This window comes from Sander lucioperca, chromosome 9, assembly GCF_008315115.2.
Source record: "Sander lucioperca isolate FBNREF2018 chromosome 9, SLUC_FBN_1.2, whole genome shotgun sequence".
Taxonomy (NCBI): Eukaryota; Metazoa; Chordata; class Actinopteri; order Perciformes; family Percidae; genus Sander; species Sander lucioperca.
Window position 1 is genome coordinate 20912013 of NC_050181.1, and position 25000 is coordinate 20937012.

General features: G+C 43.8%; 1 protein-coding gene across 13 annotated transcripts in view; it reads left to right on the forward strand.

Annotated features, from left to right (window-relative positions):
• The window catches only part of rasal2 (RAS protein activator like 2), a 144966-nt gene that overhangs the window by 79756 nt on the left and 40210 nt on the right, over positions 1–25000 (forward strand). For 7 of the 13 annotated variants that reach the window (XM_031303532.2, XM_036005195.1, XM_031303530.2 and 4 more), the window contains 3 exons: positions 6109–6215; positions 12715–12827; positions 24995–25000. The exon at positions 24995–25000 is cut by the window's right edge and continues 148 nt beyond it. In XM_031303532.2, coding sequence (XP_031159392.1) covers positions 6109–6215; positions 12715–12827; positions 24995–25000 — 226 coding nt within the window. Of the gene's footprint in view, positions 1–955; positions 1057–6108; positions 6216–12714; positions 12828–24994 lie in introns of those variants that run through there. The other 6 variants (XM_036005194.1, XM_036005193.1, XM_036005191.1 and 3 more) reach the window with 3 other exon arrangements.

The following is a 25000-nucleotide window of genomic DNA, read 5'->3' on the forward strand; positions in this document are numbered from 1 at the left end:
AAAAACAGAATATTTCTTGAAAAGAAAATCGCATTCATTTAGAAATTGTTCTTACATTTTATTTCCCCAAATTTTACAAAAAATTCCAAATCTTTTGAGGCAACAAAAAGTTGCATATTTTGGAGAAAATTATCGTGAGCGTGCGCTCAATAAAATGAAGAATATTAATCGTTTAGATTAATTGACTAACCGGAAAGATGATCAATAATTTAAATATAGAATTACCGAAATTCTGGTACACTGGCAGTGACTGGGGAGGGATCATTTACATATCTGTGTCTGTGTATTCTTGCACTTTTTTGGTTAATATATGTGTATCTATTCAATCCATGTTTATCTAGGTACACACACACACACACACACACACACACACACACACACACACACACACACACACACACACACACACAGTTAATAGCCGAAGCCCCCAGAGTTGTGTCCCACATCAGCTTAGAGGCTGAGAGGAAACTTATTTAGTAATTATCCCCTGAACGCAGATACTGTTCAGAGGGAGGGAGAAACTGAGCTGCAGAGAGAGAGAGAGAGAGACAGACAGAGCGAGAGAGAGATAGAGAGATATATATATATATATATATATATAGAGAGAGAGAGAGAGAGAGAGGAAAGAAAGAAGACCAGAGAAAGCAGAACAGTGCAGTTAGAGGGATTGATTGAGTAAATGCGGTAAAGCCTTGGCGCTCTGAGAGAGAGAGAGAGAAGAGAAACAGAGAGATTGAAAGATAGGAAGAGAGAGAGACAGAACAGAGGGAGAGAGAGAGAGAGAGAGAGAGAGAGAGAGCAGCGATGGAAGAGGAGGGACCATGAGGAGGAAGGAAGGAGGATGCGGTGATGAGAGAGAGGCAGGTTAAGAGAGGGAGAGAGAGCGAGAGAGAGAGAGAGTGGAGGGGTGCAGGGGGGGGAGGATGTTCATGGGACGAAGACGGACGTTTACAGCTTAATCTCATTGGCTGACAGGTGGCGGATGCTCCGGCCAATCCCGGCATCTCACTCTGTGTGTGTCCTCTCCTCAGATGATGGGGAACAGCTGTGACCGAGGTACCGTCTCTCTCTCTCTCTCTCTCTCTGTCTCTCTCTCTCTCTCTCTCTCTCTCCGTCTCTCCGTCTCTGTGTTTGTGTCCGTGTCATCCCGGCATGTTGCCTCAACTTTTGCAGGAAGGAAAGCGATGATGTCCGTTACGTTAGGGACCATCATCGCTAGTCTTTCCCCGTTTTTATTTCACACAGGCCGACTAGGAGGAGGAGGAAGGGTTGTTAGCATTGTGGTTGCAGGGAAGGGAGGGGAGGGAGGGAGGGGAGGGAGGGAGGGAGGACGTGCATGAGGATTGAAAGTTTGTCCCCGGCTCCCTCGCAGCGCTGCATGCATCATCATTCCCGCTGCAGCTGGAACTTGATCCCGCACTTTGCAACAAAAAAAAAAGCCAATGCCAACTGCTGGTGCATGCTGCGTTCACTGTGGCTCCGTAAAACAGAGAGCTGAATGTTTCTCTCTTTTATGTGTGTCTTACTGTCATACCATTTATCTAAACATCATGTGAACTCCACTCCACGCGAGGCTGCTTTCATGTCGCCGTACATGCTGGTGCAGTATCGATCCGGGCTGCAACTTGTAACTGATTAATGTGTGGATTATTTTCTGGATAAATGGAATAGTTTGGTCTCTAAAATGTCAGAAAATGGTAAAAGAATTGTTTCCCGAAGTCCTCTAATGTCTTTTTTTGTCCACTAACTTAAAGATATTCAGTTTCCTGTCCCAGAGGAGAGAAGAAACTAGAAAATATTCACATTTAACAAGCTGGAATCACACAAGCTTACCTGTTTTTACATAAAAAAATGACTCAAACGGATTAATTGATTATCAAACTAGTTGAGAACTAATCCGCTAATCTTTGCAGCTCTTGTATCGATGTGAGAACTGTTGATTGTGAGACTGGGAGCAGCTGCCAACATTGGCACGGTACCGTCTATTTGCTGGATGGTTTCACAGTAACGGTCGGTAGCTAACATTAGCAGATAAGCCCGTTGACAGCGACGTTATTGTTCATATTTTGGCCCAATGTTTCTGACCGTAGTAGTGGTCATAGTGACTGAAAGTCACTTCTAGAGGAAACACTGAGGGCTACGTAGGGCCAGTCTAAACTCTAGAGCTGCAAAGATTCAACACGTTCTCACAATCATCTCGTAAAATATGGACGCTTGGTCAGTTGCCTTTGTCGTTCTTATTGACGCTATAAGTCTCCTGTAGCGCTATAAGTAAACGCGCTTGGTCGGGACTATTGCCGTCCCTTTAGCGCTTTAAGTAAACGCGCTTGGTCGGGACTATTGCCGTCCCTTTAGCGCTGTAAGTAAACGCGCTTGGTCGGGACTATTGCCGTCCCTTTAGCGCTTTAAGTAAACGCGCTTGGTCGGGACTATTGGCGTCCCTTTAGCGCTTTAAGTAAACGCGCTTGGTCGGGACTATTGGCGTCCCTTTAGCGCTATAAGTAAACGCGCTTGGTCGGGACTATTGGCGTCCCTTTAGCGCTTTAAGTAAACGCGCTTGGTCGGGACTATTGGCGTCCCTTTAGCGCTATAAGTAAACGCGCTTGGTCGGGACTATTGGCGTCCCTTTAGCGCTGTAAGTAAACGTGCTTGGTCGGGACTATTGGCGTCCCTTTAGCGCTATAAGTAAACGCGCTTGGTCGGGACTATTGCCGTCCCTTTAGCGCTTTAAGTAAACGCGCTTGGTCGGGACTATTGCCGTCCCTTTAGCGCTGTAAGTAAACGCGCTTGGTCGGGACTATTGCCGTCCCTTTAGCGCTATAAGTAAACGTGCTTGGTCGGGACTATTGGCGTCCCTTTAGCGCTATAAGTAAACGCGCTTGGTCGGGACTATTGGCGTCCCTTTAGCGCTTTAAGTAAACGCGCTTGGTCGGGACTATTGGCGTCCCTTTAGCGCTATAAGTAAACGCGCTTGGTCGGGACTATTGGCGTCCCTTTAGCGCTTTAAGTAAACGCGCTTGGTCGGGACTATTGGCGTCCCTTTAGCGCTATAAGTAAACGCGCTTGGTCGGGACTATTGGCGTCCCTTTAGCGCTGTAAGTAAACGCGCTTGGTCGGGACTATTGGCGTCCCTTTAGCGCTTTAAGTAAACGCGCTTGGTCGGGACTATTGGCGTCCCTTTAGCGCTATAAGTAAACGCGCTTGGTCGGGACTATTGCCGTCCCTTTAGCGCTTTAAGTAAACGCGCTTGGTCGGGACTATTGCCGTCCCTTTAGCGCTATAAGTAAACGCGCTTGGTCGGGACTATTGCCGTCCCTTTAGCGCTGTAAGTAAACGCGCTTGGTCGGGACTATTGCCGTCCCTTTAGCGCTATAAGTAAACGCGCTTGGTAAACGCACATTAGGTGGTACAGCCTGAGACAGCTAGCTCAGGGGACAGACTGGAGGACACTAGGTGGTACAGCCTGAGACTTCTGCATTTTTGTTAAGCTTTTCCCTCCATTGAACCGAACCGTGATGTCTGAACCGAGGTATGAACCGAACCGTGACGTCTGTGTACCGTTCCACCCCTACTGCACATTTATATGGCTTTATAACCAATTCAGGACGTTACATCCCTAGTCCCAATCCCAGGAAAATGCTTCAGGTCCAAACGTGTGACAGGAGTATCTGAGGAGATCCTCTGTCACGTAGGGGAGGAGTTTTTTTTGCATGTAAATGGACTCGTAGGTGGTTCAAGAGTTGGTTCAGGAGCCGGCTCGGGCCTCCAGAGAGTTAAACCTCAGACACGATGGCTGCAGTGGAAAGAAGAGCGGCTAAATTTAGCTTCGGAAATCAATGAGCTCGGACGAGAGCCAGCTCTGAGGACAAGTGTGGGTGTCGTTCTTTTGTCTAGTTTGTCTCTCTTAGATGATGAGTAGGAATAATATGAACGAATGCCTACCAGACACTAGAAAGAATCGACAAACATATCTATATATATATCTATATATATATAGATATATATTCATTTTTTTTTAAACATCAAAAACAATAAAAAAAAAAAATGTGACAAATACTTTAAACAAAAAAATTGTTTAAAAATTGACAAAAACATAATAAAAAATGTTTACAAAATATTGGGGGGAAAATGACTAAAATAAATTTCAAAAATTGACAAAAACATAATTTAAAAAAATGCCCAAAAAGTGACCAAAAAAAATGTTAAAAAAGTGGGGGAAAATGACAAAAAAAATGTTAAAAGAAATTGACAAAAACATAATTAAAAAAATGCCCAAAAAGTGACAAAAAACTTGTTAAAAAATGACAAAAACATAATAAAAAAAAAAGCCCAAAAAGTGACCAAAAAAATGTTAAAAAAGTGGGGGAAAATGACAAAAAAAATGTTAAAAGAAATTGACAAAAACATAATTTAAAAAATGCCCAAAAAGTGACAAAAAACTTGTTAAAAAATGACAAAAACATAATTAAAATAAATGCCCAAAAAGTGACCAAAAAAATGTTAAAAAATTGGGGAAAAATGACAAAAAAAATGTTAAATTTTTTTTTGACAAAAACGTAATTTAAAAAATGCCCAAAAAGTGACAGAAAACTTGTTAAAAAATGACAACAACATAATTAAAAAAATGCCCAAAAAGTGAAACAAAATGTTGAAATTTCTACCCTAGAACAGACACTAGAAGACGTCTCGTTACAGACTGTCATAACATGTAAAGACTGGGGATCTTGCATGGTCACACGTTGCACGACTACAACTTGAAAAATATAACCAAGCAAGCTAGCTAGCTACCGCTAGCGTTAGCTGGTAACTTAAAGAGAAAGTCAGCAGATGTTCTGTTCAGCTGTACCTGCAGATGAATGTCTCCAGTACCCACAGGTCGGCGTTTTCCACCGGTAAAACTCCCGTTGGATGATTATTAAGCGGTTTGATTTTTAAAATGTTGTATTTGTGCCTTTCTTCGGGACTACAGATGTAAATTAGCCTAAGGCTAACTGGTGCAATGCATCAAATGGTTACATTTATGTTTTAATTGCACATTGTCCCTTACAAATGAAATTAAAATTGAAATAGAAAATTACTCTCTTCAGAAGGGTTGAAAATCAGCAACTGTCCCTCTTCCCACCGGCTCTAGCCGGTCGCTGCTTCCTGTTTGGTGCTGGAGGGAGAGCACCCATTGGTTGTTGACAATGTTCACGGGATTTTACCACCAAGACTTCAAACTTTCAAACACGTTTGATTTAGTCTGAACGTCCAGAGGAGAGAGAGACCGACTGGGACTGAGTTTAATGACCTCACACCAAACGATGGAGATGACCCGACTCTAGCAAGACTCTCAGGATTTCGTTACGATGTTGGACATTGGTCTGAGACAGAGGAATTGCTTAATTAAGTCGTTTTGGTGTAAGACTATCTACTACTATCACAATTAGATTTCACCCCCAAATCGTTCAGCCCTAGCCTCGTGAGACCGTCCTGATCTGGCGAGCTCCAGTTTTCCACTCCCAGATCAGTCAGAGAAAATTTGGAGCCGTTCGTCAAACGACCGACCAATCAGCGTTGGTTTGGAGGCGGGTTTAGGTGTGACGCAACGAGAAGCGACTGGCGGCTTCCACGGATGAGATGAGCGTAGCTATCGCGCAAGTTTTATCCGAATTAGAAAGTATTCCTTCGTTGAAAGAAGAGCAAAAAAACGGCACCGGAGGCTTTTCTCAGAGGAAAAGATGTTGTTGCTCTTCTCCTGACTGGTTTCGGCAAGAGTTTGATATATCGTTGATCTGATTGGTTGATTTGGCCCGTCTATCACCAACATAGGTGGTGATAGACAGATGGTTTATCCAATCAGCTAACCAGGATTTTCGCCCCTTCCCAAAAGTTCTCCAACAGAAAGTTACCGAGCAAATCCATCTGGCGGAGTCAGGTTAGTTCAGCCCTACTTGGGTCGGAAATCTCTGAGGCTGCTGATGATGATGATGGTGATGATGATGATGATGGTGGTGATGATGGTGATGATGATGATGATGATGATGATGGTGATGGTGATGATGATAGAGAGGAGGAAGAGGCTTTGCTGTGGTTGATCTAACACTCTGTGTCTCTTTGTCTCTGCAGAAGTGTCTTCGGAGCGATCTCCGAGGAGGAGGAGTATCTCCGGTCTGGGGAGTTCAGAGAAGAGCGTCGCCGTCGACAACCCAAACTCGTCACCTTTCAAAGTGCCGGTGAGTTTCTGCAGCTCCTTTTCTTTTTTTGGCTTTTCCGCCTTTAATTTTGACAGGACAGCTAGGTGAGAAAGGGGAGAGAGAGAGAGAGAGAGAGAGGGGGAAGACATGCAGGAAATCATCACAGGTCGGATTTGAGCCCTGGACCTCTGCGTCAAGGCATAAACCTCTCAGTACATGTGCGCCTGCTCTTCCCACTGAACCAACCCGGCCACTGCAGCTCCTTTTCTTTAAAGGTCCCATGACAGGATGCTCTTTGGATGCTTTTATATAGACCTTAGTGGTCCCCTAATACTGTATCTGAAGTCTCTTTATATAGACCTTAGTGGTCCTCTAATACTGTATCTGAAGTCTCTTTATATAGACCTTAGTGGTCCTCTAATACTGTATCTGAAGTCTCTTTATATAGACCTTAGTGGTCCTCTAATACTGTATCTGAAGTCTCTTTATATAGACCTTAGTGGTCCTCTAATACTGTATCTGAAGTCTCTTTATATAGACCTTAGTGGTCCCCTAATACTGTATCTGAAGTCTCTTTATATAGACCTTAGTGGTCCCCTAATACTGTATCTGAAGTCTCTTTATATAGGCCTTAGTGGTCCCCTAATACTGTATCTGAAGTCTCTTTCCCTAAATTCAGCCTTGGTGCAGAATTCCAGCCACTAGAGCCAGTCCCACAATGATCTTTCCTTAGGATGTGCCATTTCTGTGTCTGTAGCTTTAAATGCTATTGAGGAGGAGGGGGGGGGGGGGGGGGCCTTGACCAACTATATATACATATATAAATACATACATATATACTGATACAGATATATAGAGACACTGACAATTTAACAAAGATAAAAGAACTATGGCTAGAAGTAATAGTAGTAGAGCAGGACCACGGCAGCAGCTGCAACCACGATCCAGGGAAATCTGCCAGGGGAGAAAACACAGGGACTCCTAGGGAATAAGCTCCCGCCTCCCACTATGTAACGCTAAGGATGTAGTCCTCTACCCCCAAACCGCTCCCTGGCACGCACTTCCCCTCGTTAAATGGGCAGAGAGGTCTGTGGCGCTGCACACACACTTTATGATATCCCGCTGTAAAGACTTCAGGCCGACTCACAGGAGAGCTACCACGAAAGATGGTTTTCTGACAGCTTGTATCGATTGGTGTAGCTTTTCCTGCAGAATCGGGGTCAGATCTGTAGAGAGCCGAAGCCCTGATGTCACTTCCTGTCTCATTCAGCATTTCTTTTATGTCTTTCTGAAGAAAATGAAGCGTGTGCCCAGAGTTTACTCTCCATAATCTAGAGTCAGCTCCACTGCGACGTTAGTAATGATGTTATATTTCATGTCGCAGACGGAAACACTGAATCACATTCAAACTCAATTAGAGCGACACTAAACATCCAGAGCAGCGGACTCGTAACCAGATGAACACATGATTACATCATGGGCTCAGAGACTGCCACCGGAGCTGAGTGATTACTGCAGGTAATCAGAGTACCGCTGCACATTTTCACTGAGACATCAATACGGGAGTCTCAACTATTTTTTGAAAAATGTCAGAAAAATGGACAAAAAAGGGACAAAAATGTCAGAAAAATGGACAAAAAAGGGACAAAAATGTCAGAAAAATTGACAAAAAGGGGACACAAATGTCAAAAAAGGGACAAAAATGTCAGAAAAATTGACAAAAAGGGGACACAAATGTCAAAAAAGGGACAAAAATGTCAGAAAAGGGACAAAAATGTCAGAAAAATGTCAGAAAAATGGACAAAAATGTCAGAAAAAGAGACAAAAATGTCAGAAAAAGGGATAAAAATGTCAAAAAAATGTCAACAAAGGGACACAAATGTCAAAAAAAAATTGACAAAAATATCAGAAAAAGGGACAAAAATGTCAACAAAAATGGACAAAAATGTCAGAAAAAGTGAGGCTCAGAGGCTGCCACCGGAGCTGAGTGATTACTGCAGGTAATCAGAGTACCGCTGCACATTTTCACTGAGACATCAATACACGAGTCTCAACTATTTTTAGAAAAATGTCAAAAAGGGACAAAAAATGTCAGAAAAATGGACAAAAAAGGGACAAAAATGTCAAAAAAATGTCAACAAAGGGACACAAATGTCAGAAAAAAATTGACAAAAATGTCAGAAAAAGGGATAAAAATGTCAAAAAAATGTCAACAAAGGGACACAAATGTAAAACAAAAATTGACAAAAATGTCAGAAAAAGGGACAAAAATGTCAACAAAAATGGACAAAAATGTCAGAAAAAAAAGTGAGAAAAAGTGAGGCTCAGAGGCTGCCACCGGAGCTGAGTGATCAGTAATCAGAGTACCGCTGCACATTTTCACTGAGACATCAATACACGAGTCTCAACTATTTTTAGAAAAATGTCAAAAAGGGACCAAAAAATGTCAGAAAAATGGACAAAAAAGGTACAAAAATGTCAAAAAAATTGACAAAAAGGGGACACAAATGTAAAAAAAGGGACAAAAATGTCAGAAAAGGGACAAAAATGTCAGAAAATGGATTAAAATGTCAAAAAAATTTCAAAAAAGGGGCCAAAATGTCAAAAAAAAATTGACAAAAATGTCAGAAAAAGGGACAAAAATGTCAACAAAAATGTCAGAAAAAGTGAGGCTCAGAGGCTGCCACCGGAGCTGAGTGATTACTGCAGGTAATCAGAGTACCGCTGCACATTTTCACTGAGACATCAATACGGGAGTCTCAACTATTTTTAGCTGACGACAGCAAACATTTCATCTCTGTTCTGTCAGAGGATTTTAAAAGAAGGGACAATAATGTCAAAAAAAGGGACAAAAATGTCAAAAAAGGGACAAAAATATCAGAAAAAGGGACAAAAATGTCAGAAAAAATGACAAAAATGTCAGAAAAATGACAAAAATGTCAAAAAAATGACAAATGTCAGAATAAATGACAAAAATGTCAAAAAAATGACAAATGTCAGAAAAATGACCAAAAAATGTCAGAAAAAATGACAAAAATGTCAGAAAAATGTCAGAAAAAATGTCAAAAATGTCAGAAAAAATGACAAAAATGTCAGAAAAAATGTCAGAAAAAAATGACAAAAATGTCAGAAAAAGGCCAAAATCACCGGGGAAAATGCGTCACAAAGTGTTAATTTTGTTTAATTAATTGCCTGGAGAGGACAACAGGTCCACGGTCGCCGGGGGAGACGACGCCAGGGGTAAATAGGTGATGCCGTCAGTCTTCTGAATATGTTGCCGTGGACAGATTAACGTCACGATTAACGTCAGTAATCAGAAGTGTAAGTTCCTGCAGAGAGTTTCACCGTCACGTTGCTCTCGGAGTATTTTTAGTTCCCGTCAGACTTCTGAGAGTTTCTCTTCATCCAGTGAATCCAGAGCCAGCCAGAGAGCATGCTGGGAGATGGCGCAGCCTCAAAGTCAGAGGTAAACACTGACAGGATCTTAACACACGCAGCAGAGATCTTTCTGTTCATTAACCCACGGAGACCGTCACTCACATCCACTGCTGGAATGTAACTAAGTACTTGTACTCCAGCTTTAGTTACTAGTTACTTTAGTTACTCTGCTACATTCATCTGTTACAGCTTTAGAAAGAGAGAAAGGGAGACAGAAAGAAAAGAGAGAAAGGAAAGAGACAGAAAGGAATGAAGACAGAAAGAAAAGAGACAAAGGAAGAAAAGACGAAACAAAGAGAGAAAGGAAAGTGACAGATGGAAAGGATTGAAAGAAAGGAAAGAAGGAAAGAGTCAAAGAAAAGAGAAAGAAATGAAGACAGAAAGAAGGAAAGAGAAAGGAAGGAAAGACGAAACAAATAGAGAGAAAGAAAGGAAAGAGACAGAAAGAAAGGATTCAAAGGAAGACAGAAAGAGACAGAAAGAAGGAAAGAGAGAAAGAAATGACGATAGAAGGAAAGACAGAAAGGAAAAGAGAGAAAGAAAGGAAAGACGAAACAAATAGAAAGAAAGGAAAAAGACAGATGGAAAGGATAAAAAGGAAGACAGAAGGAAAGAAAGGAAAGAGACAGAAAGGAATGAAGACAGGAAGAAAAGAGAGAAAGGAAGACAGAGAGTAATGAAGACAGAAGGAAAGAAAGAAAAGATGAAAAAAATAGAGAAAGAAAGGAAAGAGACAGATGGAAAGGATTCAAAGGAAGACAGAAAGAGACAGAAAGAAAGAGAGAAAGAAATGACGACAGAAAGAAGGAAAGAAAGAAAGGAAAGAGACAGAAAGAAGGAAAGACAGAAAGAAAGGAGAGAAAGGAATGAAGACAGAAAGAAAGGAGAGAAAGGAAGGAGGAGAGTAGATTTTTGGATCCTTTCTGAACTGAGGGGATTTCTCTTAACTTTTACTACTTTATGTTTTCCTGATGTATTCATACAGCGTGGTATTAGTACTTCTACTGCAGTAAAGTAATCTGGATACTTCTTCAGCCGGCCGGTGGAGGTTTCCTGGACGTTTGAAGTGTTATCTCTCTGCAGCGTGCCGCGGATCTTAGTTCTGATGCATTATGGGAAACAATGAGCCTGAAGGGAGTTTTTGGGGTAAGACAAGAGAGGTTGGTGGGGAGGATGCGTTTGAGGATATTAATATCTCAGGAAATTAGGACGCTCACCTCCTCTGCTGCTCCGCTCTCTGCACCAACGGTATAATATCAGAAAAAGGGACAAAAATGTCAGAAAAAAATGACAAATATCAGAAAAAATAACAAAAATATCACAAAAACAATGACAAAATTGTCAAAAATGACAAAAAAGGGACAAAAATGTCAGAAAAAAGGACAAAAAAGGGACAAAAATGTCAGAAAAAAATGACAAAAATGTCAGAAAAAGCGACAAAAATATCAGAAAAAGGGACCAAAATGTCAGAAAAAGGGACAAAAATGACAGAAAAAGGGACAAAAATATCAGAAAAAGGGACAAAAATGACAGAAAAAGGGACAAAAATGACAGAAAAAGGGACAAAAATGTCAGAAAAAGGGACAAAAATGTCAGAAAAAGTGACAAAAATGTCAGAAAAAAGACAAAAATATCAGAAAAAATGACAAAAATATCAGAAAAAATGACAAAAATATCAGAAAAAGGGACCAAAATGTCAGAAAAAGGGACAAAAATATCAAAAAAAAGGGACAAAAATGACAGAAAAAGGGACAAAAATATCAGAAAAAGGGACAAAAATGTCAGAAAAAAGGGACAAAAATGTCAGAAAAAAATGACAAAAATGTCAGAAAAAAGACAAAAATATCAGAAAAAATGACAAAAATATCAGAAAAAATGACAGAAAGGGACAAAAAGTATAGTATAATAGTAGTTAGATTAATAATAATTTTAATAATTAAAATAATAGTTTAGATTTCATTTTAGTTTAAGTTATGGAGTGTTTGCTAGCTTTAGTTTAGTTTTTATATATTTAGTTTTAGCTTGTTCAGGGCCAGGTGTAATGTCTCAGAAGTCTGGAGCTACGTAAGCAAGCTATGTTTAGTTTGATAGAGTCTCAGCGCCTGAAAACAAATTTTTTGCTACTACTTACACAATCATTTTTTAACTATATATTATTTACAATACACAGCATGGTTTAATGATGTTTTAATGGGGAGGGACAACCCTCAGATAAGGTAGGTCCTGACTCCCCCTGCGATTTACGCTTATGACTTCATCCGAAAGAAACTGGCCTCTGGGAACTTCACGTTAACCGTACGTCCACACCGCCGCCGACTCGAGCTGCAAAGAAGCTCTGGCCGCCCGGTCGAGGACGCTGGTCAGAAAGTCCGGGGAAGCTGTTTGAGGCTTTGGCCGCTCTGACGTAGCAGCATTCTATGTTCATCATGGAAAAAGATCAAGCAGCCACTGCACGGCCAATACACTGACACTAGAAACCTTTTATAAATGACATATATAATGACAGAATGTGTATTGGTTGTTGGTCGCAGCGGTGTCTGTTAGCAGTTAGCTCGCTCGTTAGCCGCTGAACCGCAGCAGCGTGCAGGCAGAGCGAGCAGCCGCCAGCTGTTGATCCGTGCAGGACTTCACCGTGAGCGGACTGTTTAGAGACCATGTGACCGGCAGGTAACGTTAACTGGTCCCTATACGCAAATATCATAAATGATAGGGAACCCAGCAACGGCCATGATGAGCTTCTCCTCCTTTTTCTCTGAACTAATGTTTTGGTAGGAACCAAAGTTTACATCGTATGTTTCTCTGGAATCAGCCAGCGTGAAGGACGTCTAGATTCTGTTTGGTTGCCGCTGAACCGCGTCATAGCTCATTACCATAAAGTTGACCTACTTTCAACTTTCTGATTGACGCTCTGGTCGCTCAAAACGCCCAAAACGTGACGCCGACAGATTTTCCGCTCCTTGCAGCTGAGAGAAGCAGCTTCCATTGAAAATGAATGACTTCCTGTATCTTTAGAAGATCAAGTCGGCCGCGGTGTGGACGGACAGATAGCGCCACCATGTTGATTCTCATCTTTCTGTCCTTTATGTTTTGTATCTTTCAGGGTTTCTTCAGTAAACGTCTGAAAGGCTCCATCAAGAGGACCAAGAGTCAGACCAAACTAGACAGAAATACCAGCTTCAGACTTCCCTCGCTCCGGCCGGCTGACGCCGACAGGTAACTCAGCTCGTATATCCTTCTTAAAACAAAGTGGCCCAGAGTCAAACAGCTGATGGCGCTGAACCGTGTGACCCTGCAGGCACGTTCCCCGTTCCGAAATCACGGCCGTTTAAGGCTACATCTCCACCGCTACGTTTTGGTTTTAGAGGTTTTAACCCAGGGGGAATGAGAGGGGGAAACGCCAGAGCAGGGGGAATGAGAGGGGGAAACGCCAGAGCAGGGGGAATGAGAGGGGGAAACGCCAGAGCAGGGGGAACGAGAGGGGGAAACACCAGAGCAGGGGGAATGAGAGGGGGACACGTAGAGCAGGGGGAATGAGAGGGGGAAACGCCAGAGCAGGGGGAACGAGAGGGGGAAACACCAGAGCAGGGGGAATGAGAGGGGGAAACGTAGAGCAGGGGGAATGAGAGGGGGAAACGCCAGAGCAGGGGGAATGAGAGGGGGAAACGTAGAGCAGGGGGAATGAGAGGGGGAAACACCAGAGCAGGGGGAATGAGAGGGGGAAACGTAGAGCAGGGGGAATGAGAGGGGGAAACACAGCAGAAGATATTCCTTACCAAAAGGTAGCGATGCAAATGTAGACAAAGAGAAAGTGTGTTTGGAGAAGTTAAAACACTGCTGACCACTGATTGGTCAGAGAGAAGCGTCACCAGCACGATCACGGCAACATTTAAACAGCCATGCTACCGTCATAGCAACAGCATTTCTTTCCCTTTGTCCTCCTGTCTGCCTGATAGAGCCTCCTGTGAGCAGCTGTTTGTCTGACTGTCTCTCTGTCTGCCTGCCTGTCTCTCTGCCTCTCTGTCTGTCTGCCTCACTGTCTGACTGTCTCTCTGCCTCTCTCTCTGTCTCTCTGCCTCTCTCTCTGTCTGACTGTCTCTCTGCCTCTCTGTCTGTCTGACTGTCTCTCTGCCTCTCTGTCTGTCTGACTGTCTCTCTGCCTCTCTCTCTCTGTCTGCCTGTCTCTCTGCCTCTCTGTCTGTCTGCCTCTCTGTCTGACTGTCTCTCTGTCTGTCTGCCTGTCTCTCTGCCTCTCTGTCTGTCTGCCTCTCTCCCTCTCTCTCTGTCTGACTGTCTCTCTGCCTCTCTGTCTGTCTGCCTCTCTGTCTGACTGTCTCTCTGCCTCTCTCTCTGTCTGACTGTCTCTCTGTCTGTCTGCCTGTCTCTCTGCCTCTCTGTCTGTCTGCCTCTCTGTCTGACTGTCTCTCTCCCTCTCTCTCTGTCTGACTGTCTCTCTGCCTCTCTGTCTGTCTGACTGTCTCTCTGCCTCTGTCTGTCTGCCTGTCTCTCTGCCTCTCTCTCTGTCTGCCTGTCTCTCTGCCTCTATGTCTCTGTCTGTCTGTCTGACTGTCTCTCTGCCTGTTTGACTGTCTCTCTCCCTCTCTGTCTGCCTGCCTGTCTCTCTGTTTGTCTGTCTGCCTCTCTGTCTGTCTGCCTGTCTCTCTGCCTCTCTCTCTGTCTGTCTGCATGTTTCTCTGCCTCTCAGTCTGTCTGTCTCTCAGCCTGTCTCCCTCTCTGCCTCTCTCTCTGTCTGTCTGCCTCTCTGTCTGTCTGTCTCTCAGCCTGTCTGTCTCTCTGATCTGATGAAGAAGTTGCATCTCTTCCTCAGCTCCTCAGTTTTCAGGAGGTTGTGGGTTTCTTCTCTCCCTCCATTACCCGCCCAGCCTTCCCAGCACACTGCCTGGAGCAGCTTTACTGGAAGGCCGACTCTCTCGCCACACACACACACACACACACACACACACACACACACACACACACACACACACACTACTCTGCTGCTTTCTGAGGTTGTAAAACCCAAAACATCCCACCGGTAGAGTTTAGATTCTCGGCCGAGCCCTTGATCAAGCATTTGTGTTTTTTGTAATCATGACTTTATCAGCCTAATTGGGTGGAGAGAAAGCTCTGCCATAATCAGAAATATTATCTATATAGGCTATATGTAGGCCAAAGTAACAAATGTGTCCAAAAAGTTACGTGGGCAGTGACAACATATGTTGTCGAGTGCATTAGGCTAACCGTGGATTTCCACAGGATGCAGAACGTCTGCGACCGGCTCCGCTGCGGAACAGCTGCGTGCTCCGCCGTCCGTCAATACCCACCAGGTCCGGATTTGTTGCGTAACGGCTGCGGCCAGCCGACCACGAGATCTCGCGAGTTCACGTATGTTCGTGCGATATAACAGGATGTAGTTTCTATAAACAGAACCACAAAACCACCACCAGTTAGTTTCCATCCAGAGGAGTAGAGGGGAAACTACTCTGAGCTGTGTTTTCAAGGTGTAGTGCAGGAAATATGATCCGCCGTGAGCACGCTGGATTTTATTTTGAAAAGTAACCGGATTTAGTTTCTGTGCTCTACTTCCTGTCCCTCACTATCTGCCGTGTGCTGAGTTGCTGCGGAGCTCTCCGGCGTCCAGCAACAATAGCAGCTCTGGGATCTGCTCCGGAGGGCTGGGACCGCCGGAGCTGGGACGGAGTCGGGACGCAGACGTTCTGCAGTCAGTGGAAATACACACACTGACTTTAATGGAAACATAATGACTCCGCCGACGTTCAGGAGACGTTACGCATCCAGTGGAAATTGCCGGTAAGTGCGGCACGCTGCTCGCCAGGACAGCAAATCAAACGGGGACTTGCACGATGACCAGACACGTGAAGCAGAAAAGATGACAGTCAGCCTTCAACGTCCTCTTTTTTTACTTCTCCAAGCATGAAGGAGAAGCAAGACCTCCCAGAGAAATGCGCTGAATTGTAATTGAGAACGTCACTTATAACCAGTGTTGGGGAAGTTACTTCTTAAAAAAGTAATCCGTTACTTTACTTAGTTACCCCCTATGGAAAGTAACTTTTTACTTTACTCGTTACTTTTACGTTACTTTTAAAAGCAGGCGTCTCTGGCAGAGACTGAAGTTAATTATACTAGAGGTGCAACGATGAATCGATTAATCGATTAGTTGTCAACTATTCAATTAATCGCCAACTATTTTGATAATCGATTCATCGTTTGAGTCATTTTTTTTATTAAAAAAAAATCTGATTTCTCTGATTCCAGCTTGTTAAATATGAATATCTTCTAGTTTCTTCTCTCCTCTCTGACAGTAAACTGAATATCTTTTGAGTTTCGGACATAACCAGACATTTGAGGACGTCCTCTTAGGCTTTGGGAAACACTGATCCACATTTTTCACCATGTTTTGACATTTTTAGAGATCAAACAACTGATCGATTAATCGAGAAAATAATCGACAGATTAATCGACTATGAAAATAATCGATAGTTGCAGCCCTAAATTATGCAAAAACTATCTTTGACCATAAAGCCAATCTGTGGTGTATCAGTGAAGTGTCTGAACTCCACTGCAGGCTGGATTCTCTCCTCACAGAGTGACGGCTGATTGATCATGAACGAGTCCAGCGCGGGTTGAATGCCCATCAGCAGGTCATCGGCGTTACACGGTGTTAGTGTATACTATGTAACGTCTGTATCGACTTGTACCGGTCGCGCAGCCACCATGGTCCGTGCATTGTCGTAGACACATGCAGCCTCTTTTCTGGAAAGCCTTGCGTGTCCGTGCGACCGACACAAATCCCCAGCGGTCCCCTGCGTGTGTGTATGAGGCCGTCTCCACCGCGTCCATCTGTGAGGTTGTCAGCTTTGTGTCTGCCTGGCTCAGAGCGCCGTCTAGCAAAAAGCCACGAAGCTTAAAACGCTCTCAAAAGTTAGCTTTGGCTGTGCTACCAGCCTCTGTCACATCCCGTGTGGAGTAGAGCTGTAATCGGGCCTTAAAAGTTCGTCCCGAAAAGGACCGAGTATATTTTGATTGACAGCTTTTTAAAAGCCTGAACCCGTTTACAGCCCGATCGTAGCCTACAAAAGGCCGTCTATCAGCAGGGATTAGAGTGTCGGAGAATAGCGCGAACACGCTCTTCACACAGCGAGCGGGCACACGCACCACTCGGCGGAAAGGGGAGAGAAAGAATAAAGAGACTGCGCCGCACGCACACCGCTCTTGTCTTTCGTCAAGAATGAGTCATTTCTACATGTTTTAACATCATGTATTCGTGACTAACGGAGGCTATCGGCCACGTGGAAGTTGGAACAAAGAAATAAAATAAGCCCTCCAGAAGCCAGCCTCTGTTTCACCTCCTCAGCATGCATTTACACGCTAATCGAAACGCATCACCTGACCGCTCATTTACCACGCAGCCTGGAGCCCGAGCCCGTGTAAAATGATAGAAATTAAGACCGAACCCGACCGGTCCCGTCGGGTCCCGTCGGCTTCGGGCAAAGATCTTCAGCTCTAGTGTGGAGCTTGTGAGCGCGCAGCTGAGAAGGCAGCGTCGCTGTCAAATCTGTCCCTGGGAAAAGTAACGTTAGGCCGGTTACACACTGGATGCGTCGCGCGAGCGTGTCAGCCGCTCCCATGTTAACAGGTCAGAGCTTACACACCGCCTGCCTGAGACGCGTGCCTGCTAGAAATAGAACCGGCGCCTATTTTTCACGCGAGACGCGAGCGTGTTGGAAGCGTTTCCAGGCAAAATAGAATATGAAAATATGTTTATATGTCATTTAGACACGAATGCATATTAATAAATGACATCTTGATGTTTGAAAGTCTCGTAGACATCAATGTAGATATAAATGTAATAAAAAATGTCAGAGAAAAGATTTTCAAATATAGCACCTGTCATACAGAACGAAATATTCTGTAACATATTTTGCAGTCGATACTGCCGACGTTGTCTTACATTAATCAGATCAGTAGCTATATATTTATGTTTAACAACTCTCTCCCTGTACGTGGAACAAGCCGATATATAAAGGGAAGGGTAGGCTACAATAACAACGTTGTGTGTGTTCTGAGTGACGGTCCAACATCAGAGAGGCTCTATAGGCTCTTTACAGCTACACTAAGTTGTTATAAACAGACAGCCCACTTACCCATTTGTCAGAGTTTGAATGTGTCGGCGCTACGTCCTGAGATCAGCCCTCCCTGTACCTAGCAGCAGCAGCAGCAGCAGCAGCGCCGCGTCAGACACGCTTCTGGTGTGTAGGACACAGAAACATCCACGCAGCCGCCACGCTTCTGAGACGCAACAGAAACGCCGCGCTCGCGCCACGCATCCAGTGTGTAACCGGCCTTACACCCAACACTGGTTGTCGGTACACGATCCGTTCTGCCTGCGCGATCCGTTCTGCATATGCGCAAAATGTTCGCGCATGCGCGGTTGTACGAGGATTTATGACACTGCACGATCTGTTCCACGCTTCCGGTCGACAGCCAAGCTAACGTTAGTTTAGCTAACAGCTAATTCGGCTAACCGCTAGCTGATTGTAGCGGTCTGCCGTTAGCCTCCACAGGCAAGCTAACGTTAGTTTAGCTAACAGCTAATTCGGCTAACCGCTAGCTGATTGTAGCGGTCTGCCGTTAGCCTCCACAGGCAAGCTAACGTTAGTTTAGCTAACAGCTAATTCGGCTAACTGCTAGCTGAGACAGCATGTAATAACTTTAAAAGACCCTCAAAATAAAACTTGAAAATAAACGTTGACATATATAACAAACACCTAACATATATAACAGCTGTTACGTCAGTTCTACTTTACTTGTGCTCATTTAAAATACAATCACTCAATACTTGTCTTTATTGTTATTACTGTGAAGTCTTAATTTAGCTGTAGCTGCTTTTCCCATTACGTTTGAGTTAACGTTATTTTAGACTGAATCTAGCTGTCAGCTAGCGGTTAGCCGAATTAGCTGTTAGCTAAACTAACGTTAGCTAGCGTGGAACAGATCGTGCAGGTCGTATCCTCGGTAAAACAGTATTATCTTGCGCATGTGCAGAACGGATCGTGCAGGCAGAACAGATCGTGTACCGACAGTGGTTATAACGGCCCACCTATTAAAAAAGTGTCGGGCTCATAATTCCAGTTAATGTGTCGGGCCGGGCTCGGACACAACGTGCACGGGCTCAGGTAGGGTTGGGCTTGATTTTTTTGGGCCAGATCTAAGCTCTACTTTACCGGCTCTTTGGTTGCAGTGTGTCCACACAACCTGGAAAACCTTGAAAGAGTCTGAGTCGAGAAGAAGTCCTAAAAAGAACAGCTGATCGATGTGACAGTGAACCGCAGAATAATGTGCTCAAACCAACAAAACACACTCTGAGTGAACTCAAAAATAAACAAGAAAACAAACAATGAAATAATAATAATGATAATTATTACATAATCTTGTGGCCCCCGTCTTGTGACGGGTCAAATGTTTTGAAGTCCTGTATTATTTCAGCATTAATTGTGCTTTTATGGTTCATTTTAATACGTAACTTTGTGCTTAATTAAGTCACAACCAACTTAATATTCCATCCAGAAACCACAGCAGGTCTCAATATGGTTACTATGTTATCATATGAAAGATTTTCATCACATTAAATATACCATGAATGATGGAGCTGTGTGTGTGTGTGTGTGTGTGTGTGTGTGTGTGTGTGTGTGTGTGTGAGTGTGTGTGTGTGTGTGTGTGTGAGTGAGTGAGTGAGTGAGAGAGCAGCTTTATAGTCGACAGAATGTCAGCCAGCTGGACAGGATAATGCTTTACTGTACACACACACACACACTTTCAGCCTCTCTCTTGTCAGTCCACTCTGAGCTCTAACTCCTGATGGACGGTTCTCTCCTCCGCAGAGCTCGGAAAGCTCAGCTCTCCAAAACTCTGAGGTTCAGGTAGGACTGTGTGTGTGTGTGTGTGTGTGTGTGTGTGTGTGTGTGTGTGTGTGTGTGTGTGTGCGTGTTTGTGTGCGTGTGTGTGTCTGTGTGTGTGTGTGTGTGTGTGTGTGTGTGTGTGTGTGTGTTCAGAGCTCAGTCAGTGTTTCCTCTGACAGAGTGGATCATGTTTCTATCTGCAGGAGAGACCAGCCCTTCCTGAAACACTGTGTGTGTGTGTGTGTGTGTGTGTGTGTGTGTCTCTGTATGTGTGTGTGTGTGTGTGTGCGTGTGTGTTTGTGTGTCTCTGTATGTGTGTGTGTGTGTGTGTGTGTGTGTGTGTGTGTGTGTGTGTGTGTGTAACTAAATCATTCCAAACATGTAAAACAGACGCACAGATTATCTCTCCTTAAAGCTTGATTTACAGTTCTGCGTTAAATCTTCACGTAGTTACTGACCCTACGCAACGTGACGTCCCGTAAACTCAGATGGATTCTGATTGGCTGTCAGTGTTGCTACTGTCATCAGAGAGGACACAGTCCATTAAAAAGTGGATAATTGGTTAAATTACGTTGTAGCAGTCCTTATGCACCTGTACAATGAACAGTTCCTCAGGATAAACTAATAAGGAAAAAACATTTTGACCCAGAAAAAAACTAAAAGTTGCATCATGGTCAACGGTGGAAGACGACACAAGGGTTAAAACCAAGAGGGTCAGCTTCTCCTTGGACCACGTAGCTCCTATGGCGCCATTTTGATGCTACCAAGCCATCACCTGCCGTTAGCATCCCATTGACTGCCATTCATTCTGACGTCACTTTGACAGAGAATAACTTTACATCTGAAGAGTTTAAAGACTCTATTTGTCCATTGTTTATTTCTAAAGAAACACGACAATGTATAAAAGGCTCCATTACCTTGTAGCTCACGTTATGGCTCCGTAGCAGACGTTTTTATAAAAATAGGCTAACGATTGGGTCATAACCACGAGACTTACTGTCTCATAGTAGAGGAATTACCGTATAGTACAGGAGAAGCTCTCAGGCAGTTTGGACTTCCATTAGCTGTTTAAGTTTAATTACTAATGTTAACTATCATTGTAGTGATCAATAATTAGCCTGTGTCTATGTTATCTCCTTACATATACCTACGCTCTCCGTCTCTGCTAGATTGGGAATGATTGAGATTTCTCTTGGCACAGCTACCAGAAGACTTCCAACTTTCAGACAGGTTGCTCACGTCACATCTACGTCTTCAAGCTCAGTTGGAGGCTGCTCAGTAACGCTCAGCCATCACCGGGAAAGATCTTCTAATATCCTTCACTGGTCTCCGTCCAGAGACACGGGACCTGTTGGTCCACTCTTATATACTGTCTAAGGTTAAAACCTACAAACACACATTTAAAACCTACCAAACAGCAGCTGTACTGTGTGTATTTGATGTTGTTGTGAGTGCTTGTTGCAGAGAGGATGAAAGATTTCTTGTAAATGTTTTCATCTGATTGATAGTAAAGAGTGAAGATCCCAGAGCGGTTGTACAGTTCACATAGGAGGCCTTGATCTTACTGTTACTGATGTAGTGGAGTCTTAGTATGAAGTAGCATGGACATGGAAATAGTTAAGTACAGTGCTAGTACCTCTAGTAAATGTACTTTCCACCTTCTAGTGTTCTGATTGGTTGATGTATTCACGGCCGTCAGTGAAACAAGTCTGATCTCAACCCTCTAATCCAAGATTATGTAATTCATCTGGCACAGCTGGAGGATTACACACACACACACACATACACACACACACACACATAGATACACACACATAGATACACACACACACACACACACACACATAGATACACACACACATAGATACACACACACACAAACATAGATACACACACATACATATATACACACATACACAGAGACACACAGACACACACACACATACACAGAAACACATACACACACAGAGAGACACACACAGAAACACACACACACACACACACACACACAGAAACACACACACAGAAACACACACACACACACACAGAAACACACACACACAGACACAGAGAGATCATTGGTTTGTGTAGGTCTGTTTAAATGAATGCTGTAAATACTGTGAGAAAAGAACTAGTCTGCCTGTTTACACGTGTTTAAAGTGAGAACTCCTTAAAATAATCCTCCTGATATGACTTAATTTAACGTGATTTGATGTAGATGGACTATCTTCTTTTTGTGCCTGTCCTTTTATTTTGAAAATACTCTTCTCCTGCTCATTAGTCCGTTAAACCATCCTCTCTAAATCTCTGCCAGCTCCGTGTGTCTCCCCTCTGAGACTGCCCTGTAGTTAAACACCGGCTTCGCTCCTCGCCGTGCGTCACGCTCCGCTGCCTAGCGCCTGCTCTCTCCGGGAGAGGCTGTGGCTATGGAAACGCTCCCAGAGGCCCGGCGTGATTGGCCCGTCCCAGGACCTTGTTTACCCGACTGCAGGGGAGCCTCATAACGGCGGCGCTGTGCTCGGTGAACGGAGCTGCTGCTGTCGGCTGGAGGGTCGAGGTGGGAGCGAAAAGGGGGGATGCTCTGGGGAACTCGGCTCGCCTGGCTCTGTGGTTGTTTGTCGTAGGTATTACCGCTCTCCTGCTTCGCTGTCGGCCCCGGCGGCGACCGCAAAACACTCGCGGGGAGTCTGATGGATCTTGAGATGTTGACCGTCAGGGCTGGGACGATGTGCTTTTCATCCTGATTTGATTCTTACACCATACACAGACGCCGATTGGATTTGTATTTTGACTTTCATTTGTTTTGATTCTAGAAGTATTGAGATTTTGATGAGGTAGGTAGGTAGTAATGTAGGTAGGTATAGGTAGGTAGGTATAGGTAGGTAGTAATGTAGGTAGGTATAGGTAGGTAGGTATAGGTAGGTAGTAATGTAGGTAGGTATAGGTAGGTAGGTATAGGTAGGTAGGTATAGGTAGGTAGGTAGTAATGTAGGTAGGTATAGGTAGGTAGGTAGGTATAGGTAGGTAGGTAGTAATGTAGGTAGGTATAGGTAGGTAGGTAGGTATAGGTAGGTAGGTAGTAATGTAGGTAGGTATAGGTAGGTAGGTATAGGTAGGTAGCAAGGTAGGTAGTTATAGGTAGGTAGGTATAGGTAGGTAGGTAGGTAGGTAGGTATAGGTAGGTAGGTATAGGTAGGTAGGTAGGTAGTTATAGGTAGGTAGGGAGGTAGGTAGGTAGGTAGGTAGGTAGATAGATAGGTATAGGTAGGTAGGTAGGTAGATAGGTGTAGGTAGGTAGGTAGATAGATAGGTGTAGGTAGGTAGGTAGGTAGGTAGATAGATAGGTGTAGGTAGGTAGGTAGATAGATAGGTATAGGTAGGTAGGTAGGTAGGTAGGTAGATAGGTGTAGGTAGGGAGGGAGGAGGTAAGTAAGTAAGTATGTAAGTAAGGAGGGAGGGAGGTAGCTAGGTAGGTAGCTAGGTAGGTTTCTATTTTTCTGTATTTCTATTCAAATATTGAGATTTGATAGTTTTGAGCGTTGGGATTTTCTTTTCCTTCTTTAACAAGTTGAATTAAACACTTCTAGAGACAATAGACCTTTTTCACGGCAGACATGTTGACATGTCATAGTAGGAACAGCACAGGTATATTAAAACCATTAATGATGGCTGCATTCCACTGAGGAGAGGTCCTGGTGTTGTTCATGCTGACTCACTGAAATATCTCACTGGGACACTTGATGGAACTGAGCCATCGTTAAGGTTATCAATCTCAGCTGTGCTTATGACAAGTCAACATGTCTGCTGTGAAAAAGGTCCATATATCAGGAGACATTTCTTAAAACGGATTGTTTTCTAAGAAGAATGTGGCGTTTGGTGTTTTAAGCCCCCAACGTCGCCTTCCAGGCAGCGCTGCCTGGAAGGCACTACGATTAGGTACTGGCATAGACCGTATATATAACGGACCAACAGGTCCCGTGTCTCTGGACGGAGACCAGTGAAGTCTCTTTCCCGGTGATGGCTGAGCGTTACTGAGCAGCCTCCAACTGAGCTTGAAGACGTAGATGTGACGTGAGCAACCTGTCTGAAAGTTGGAAGTCTTCTGGTAGCTGTGCCAAGAGAAATCTCAATCATTCCCAATCTAGCAGAGACGGAGAGCGTAGGTATATGTAAGGAGATAACATAGACACAGGCTAATTATTGATCACTAAAATGATAGTTAACATTAGTAATTAAACTTAAACAGCTAATGGAAGTCCAAACTGCCTGAGAGCTTCTCCTGTACTATACGGTAATTCCTCTACTATGAGACAGTAAGTCTCGTGGTTATGACCCAATCGTTAGCCTATTTTTATAAAAACGTCTGCTACGGAGCCATAACGTGAGCTACAAGGTAATGGAGCCTTTTATACATTGTGGTGTTTCTTTAGAAATAAACAATGGACAAATAGAGTCTTTAAACTCTTCAGATGTAAAGTTATTCTCTGTCAAAGTGACGTCAAAATGAATGGCAGTCAATGGGATGCTAACGGGAGGTGATGGCTTGGTAGCATCAAAATGGCGCCGTAGGAGCTACGCGGTCCGAGGAGAAGCTGACCCTCTTGGACAAAGGTTAGGGTTAGGTGCCTTGAAGTCAACGTTGGGGGCTTAAAACACCATCGAGCGAAGAATGAACATCACATGTCAGTCAGTCAGTCTGACATTTATTCACTTTGTGAAGAACAACATAACATGGATCTTCTGCTTTCGCTCTGTTGTGCTGGAAACTGATATGATGTAGTCGCCGCTGGCTGTACCGTAGACATATTTAGGTCAATCATTGGTAAAAAAAACATTAAATAAAAAATATTGATTCTGGGGGAAAAAGAAGACTTATTCTCTTGGTATCCCACATCCCAATGATTTGCTCTGGCAGCGTTATTTTAACTCTCATATCAGTCCCTCCAGAAAAACGTGATTATGCAATCGCATAATTCAACGCATAATCAGCCAAAGTCTGCATATATATGCAGGGGGTCGCATTTTTTCAAATACGCCGCACTTTTGCCACACAAATTGCCGATTTCCGCGCAAAATATGCGGGGCTTGCATGATTTCATAATCTCCGCATTTTCGTTGCAAAAAAGTCACACATATATCTTAGCAGAAAGTTGAAAAATGTTGCGTTTACTTCACACAAGAGCAGCCATTTTCCCCTGTTGCCATGGGAACGTTATGAAGTGACGTAATTACGTGACATGAACATCATCGAAAAGCTGCAAACCCCGCGATGAAGCCATGATGAAATTGCATAAAATTGCATAAATATCCCGCATATTCCATCGCATTTTTTAAGAAAACGTGCCGCATAATCAAGGATTTTTGCCCACAACAATCACAAAAAAACTCCGCATTTTTCATAACAACGTGCTCAGGGGCTGAGGGTCCTTCATTTTCATTTAAATGTTCCTCTGTGTCTTCCAGATCTCG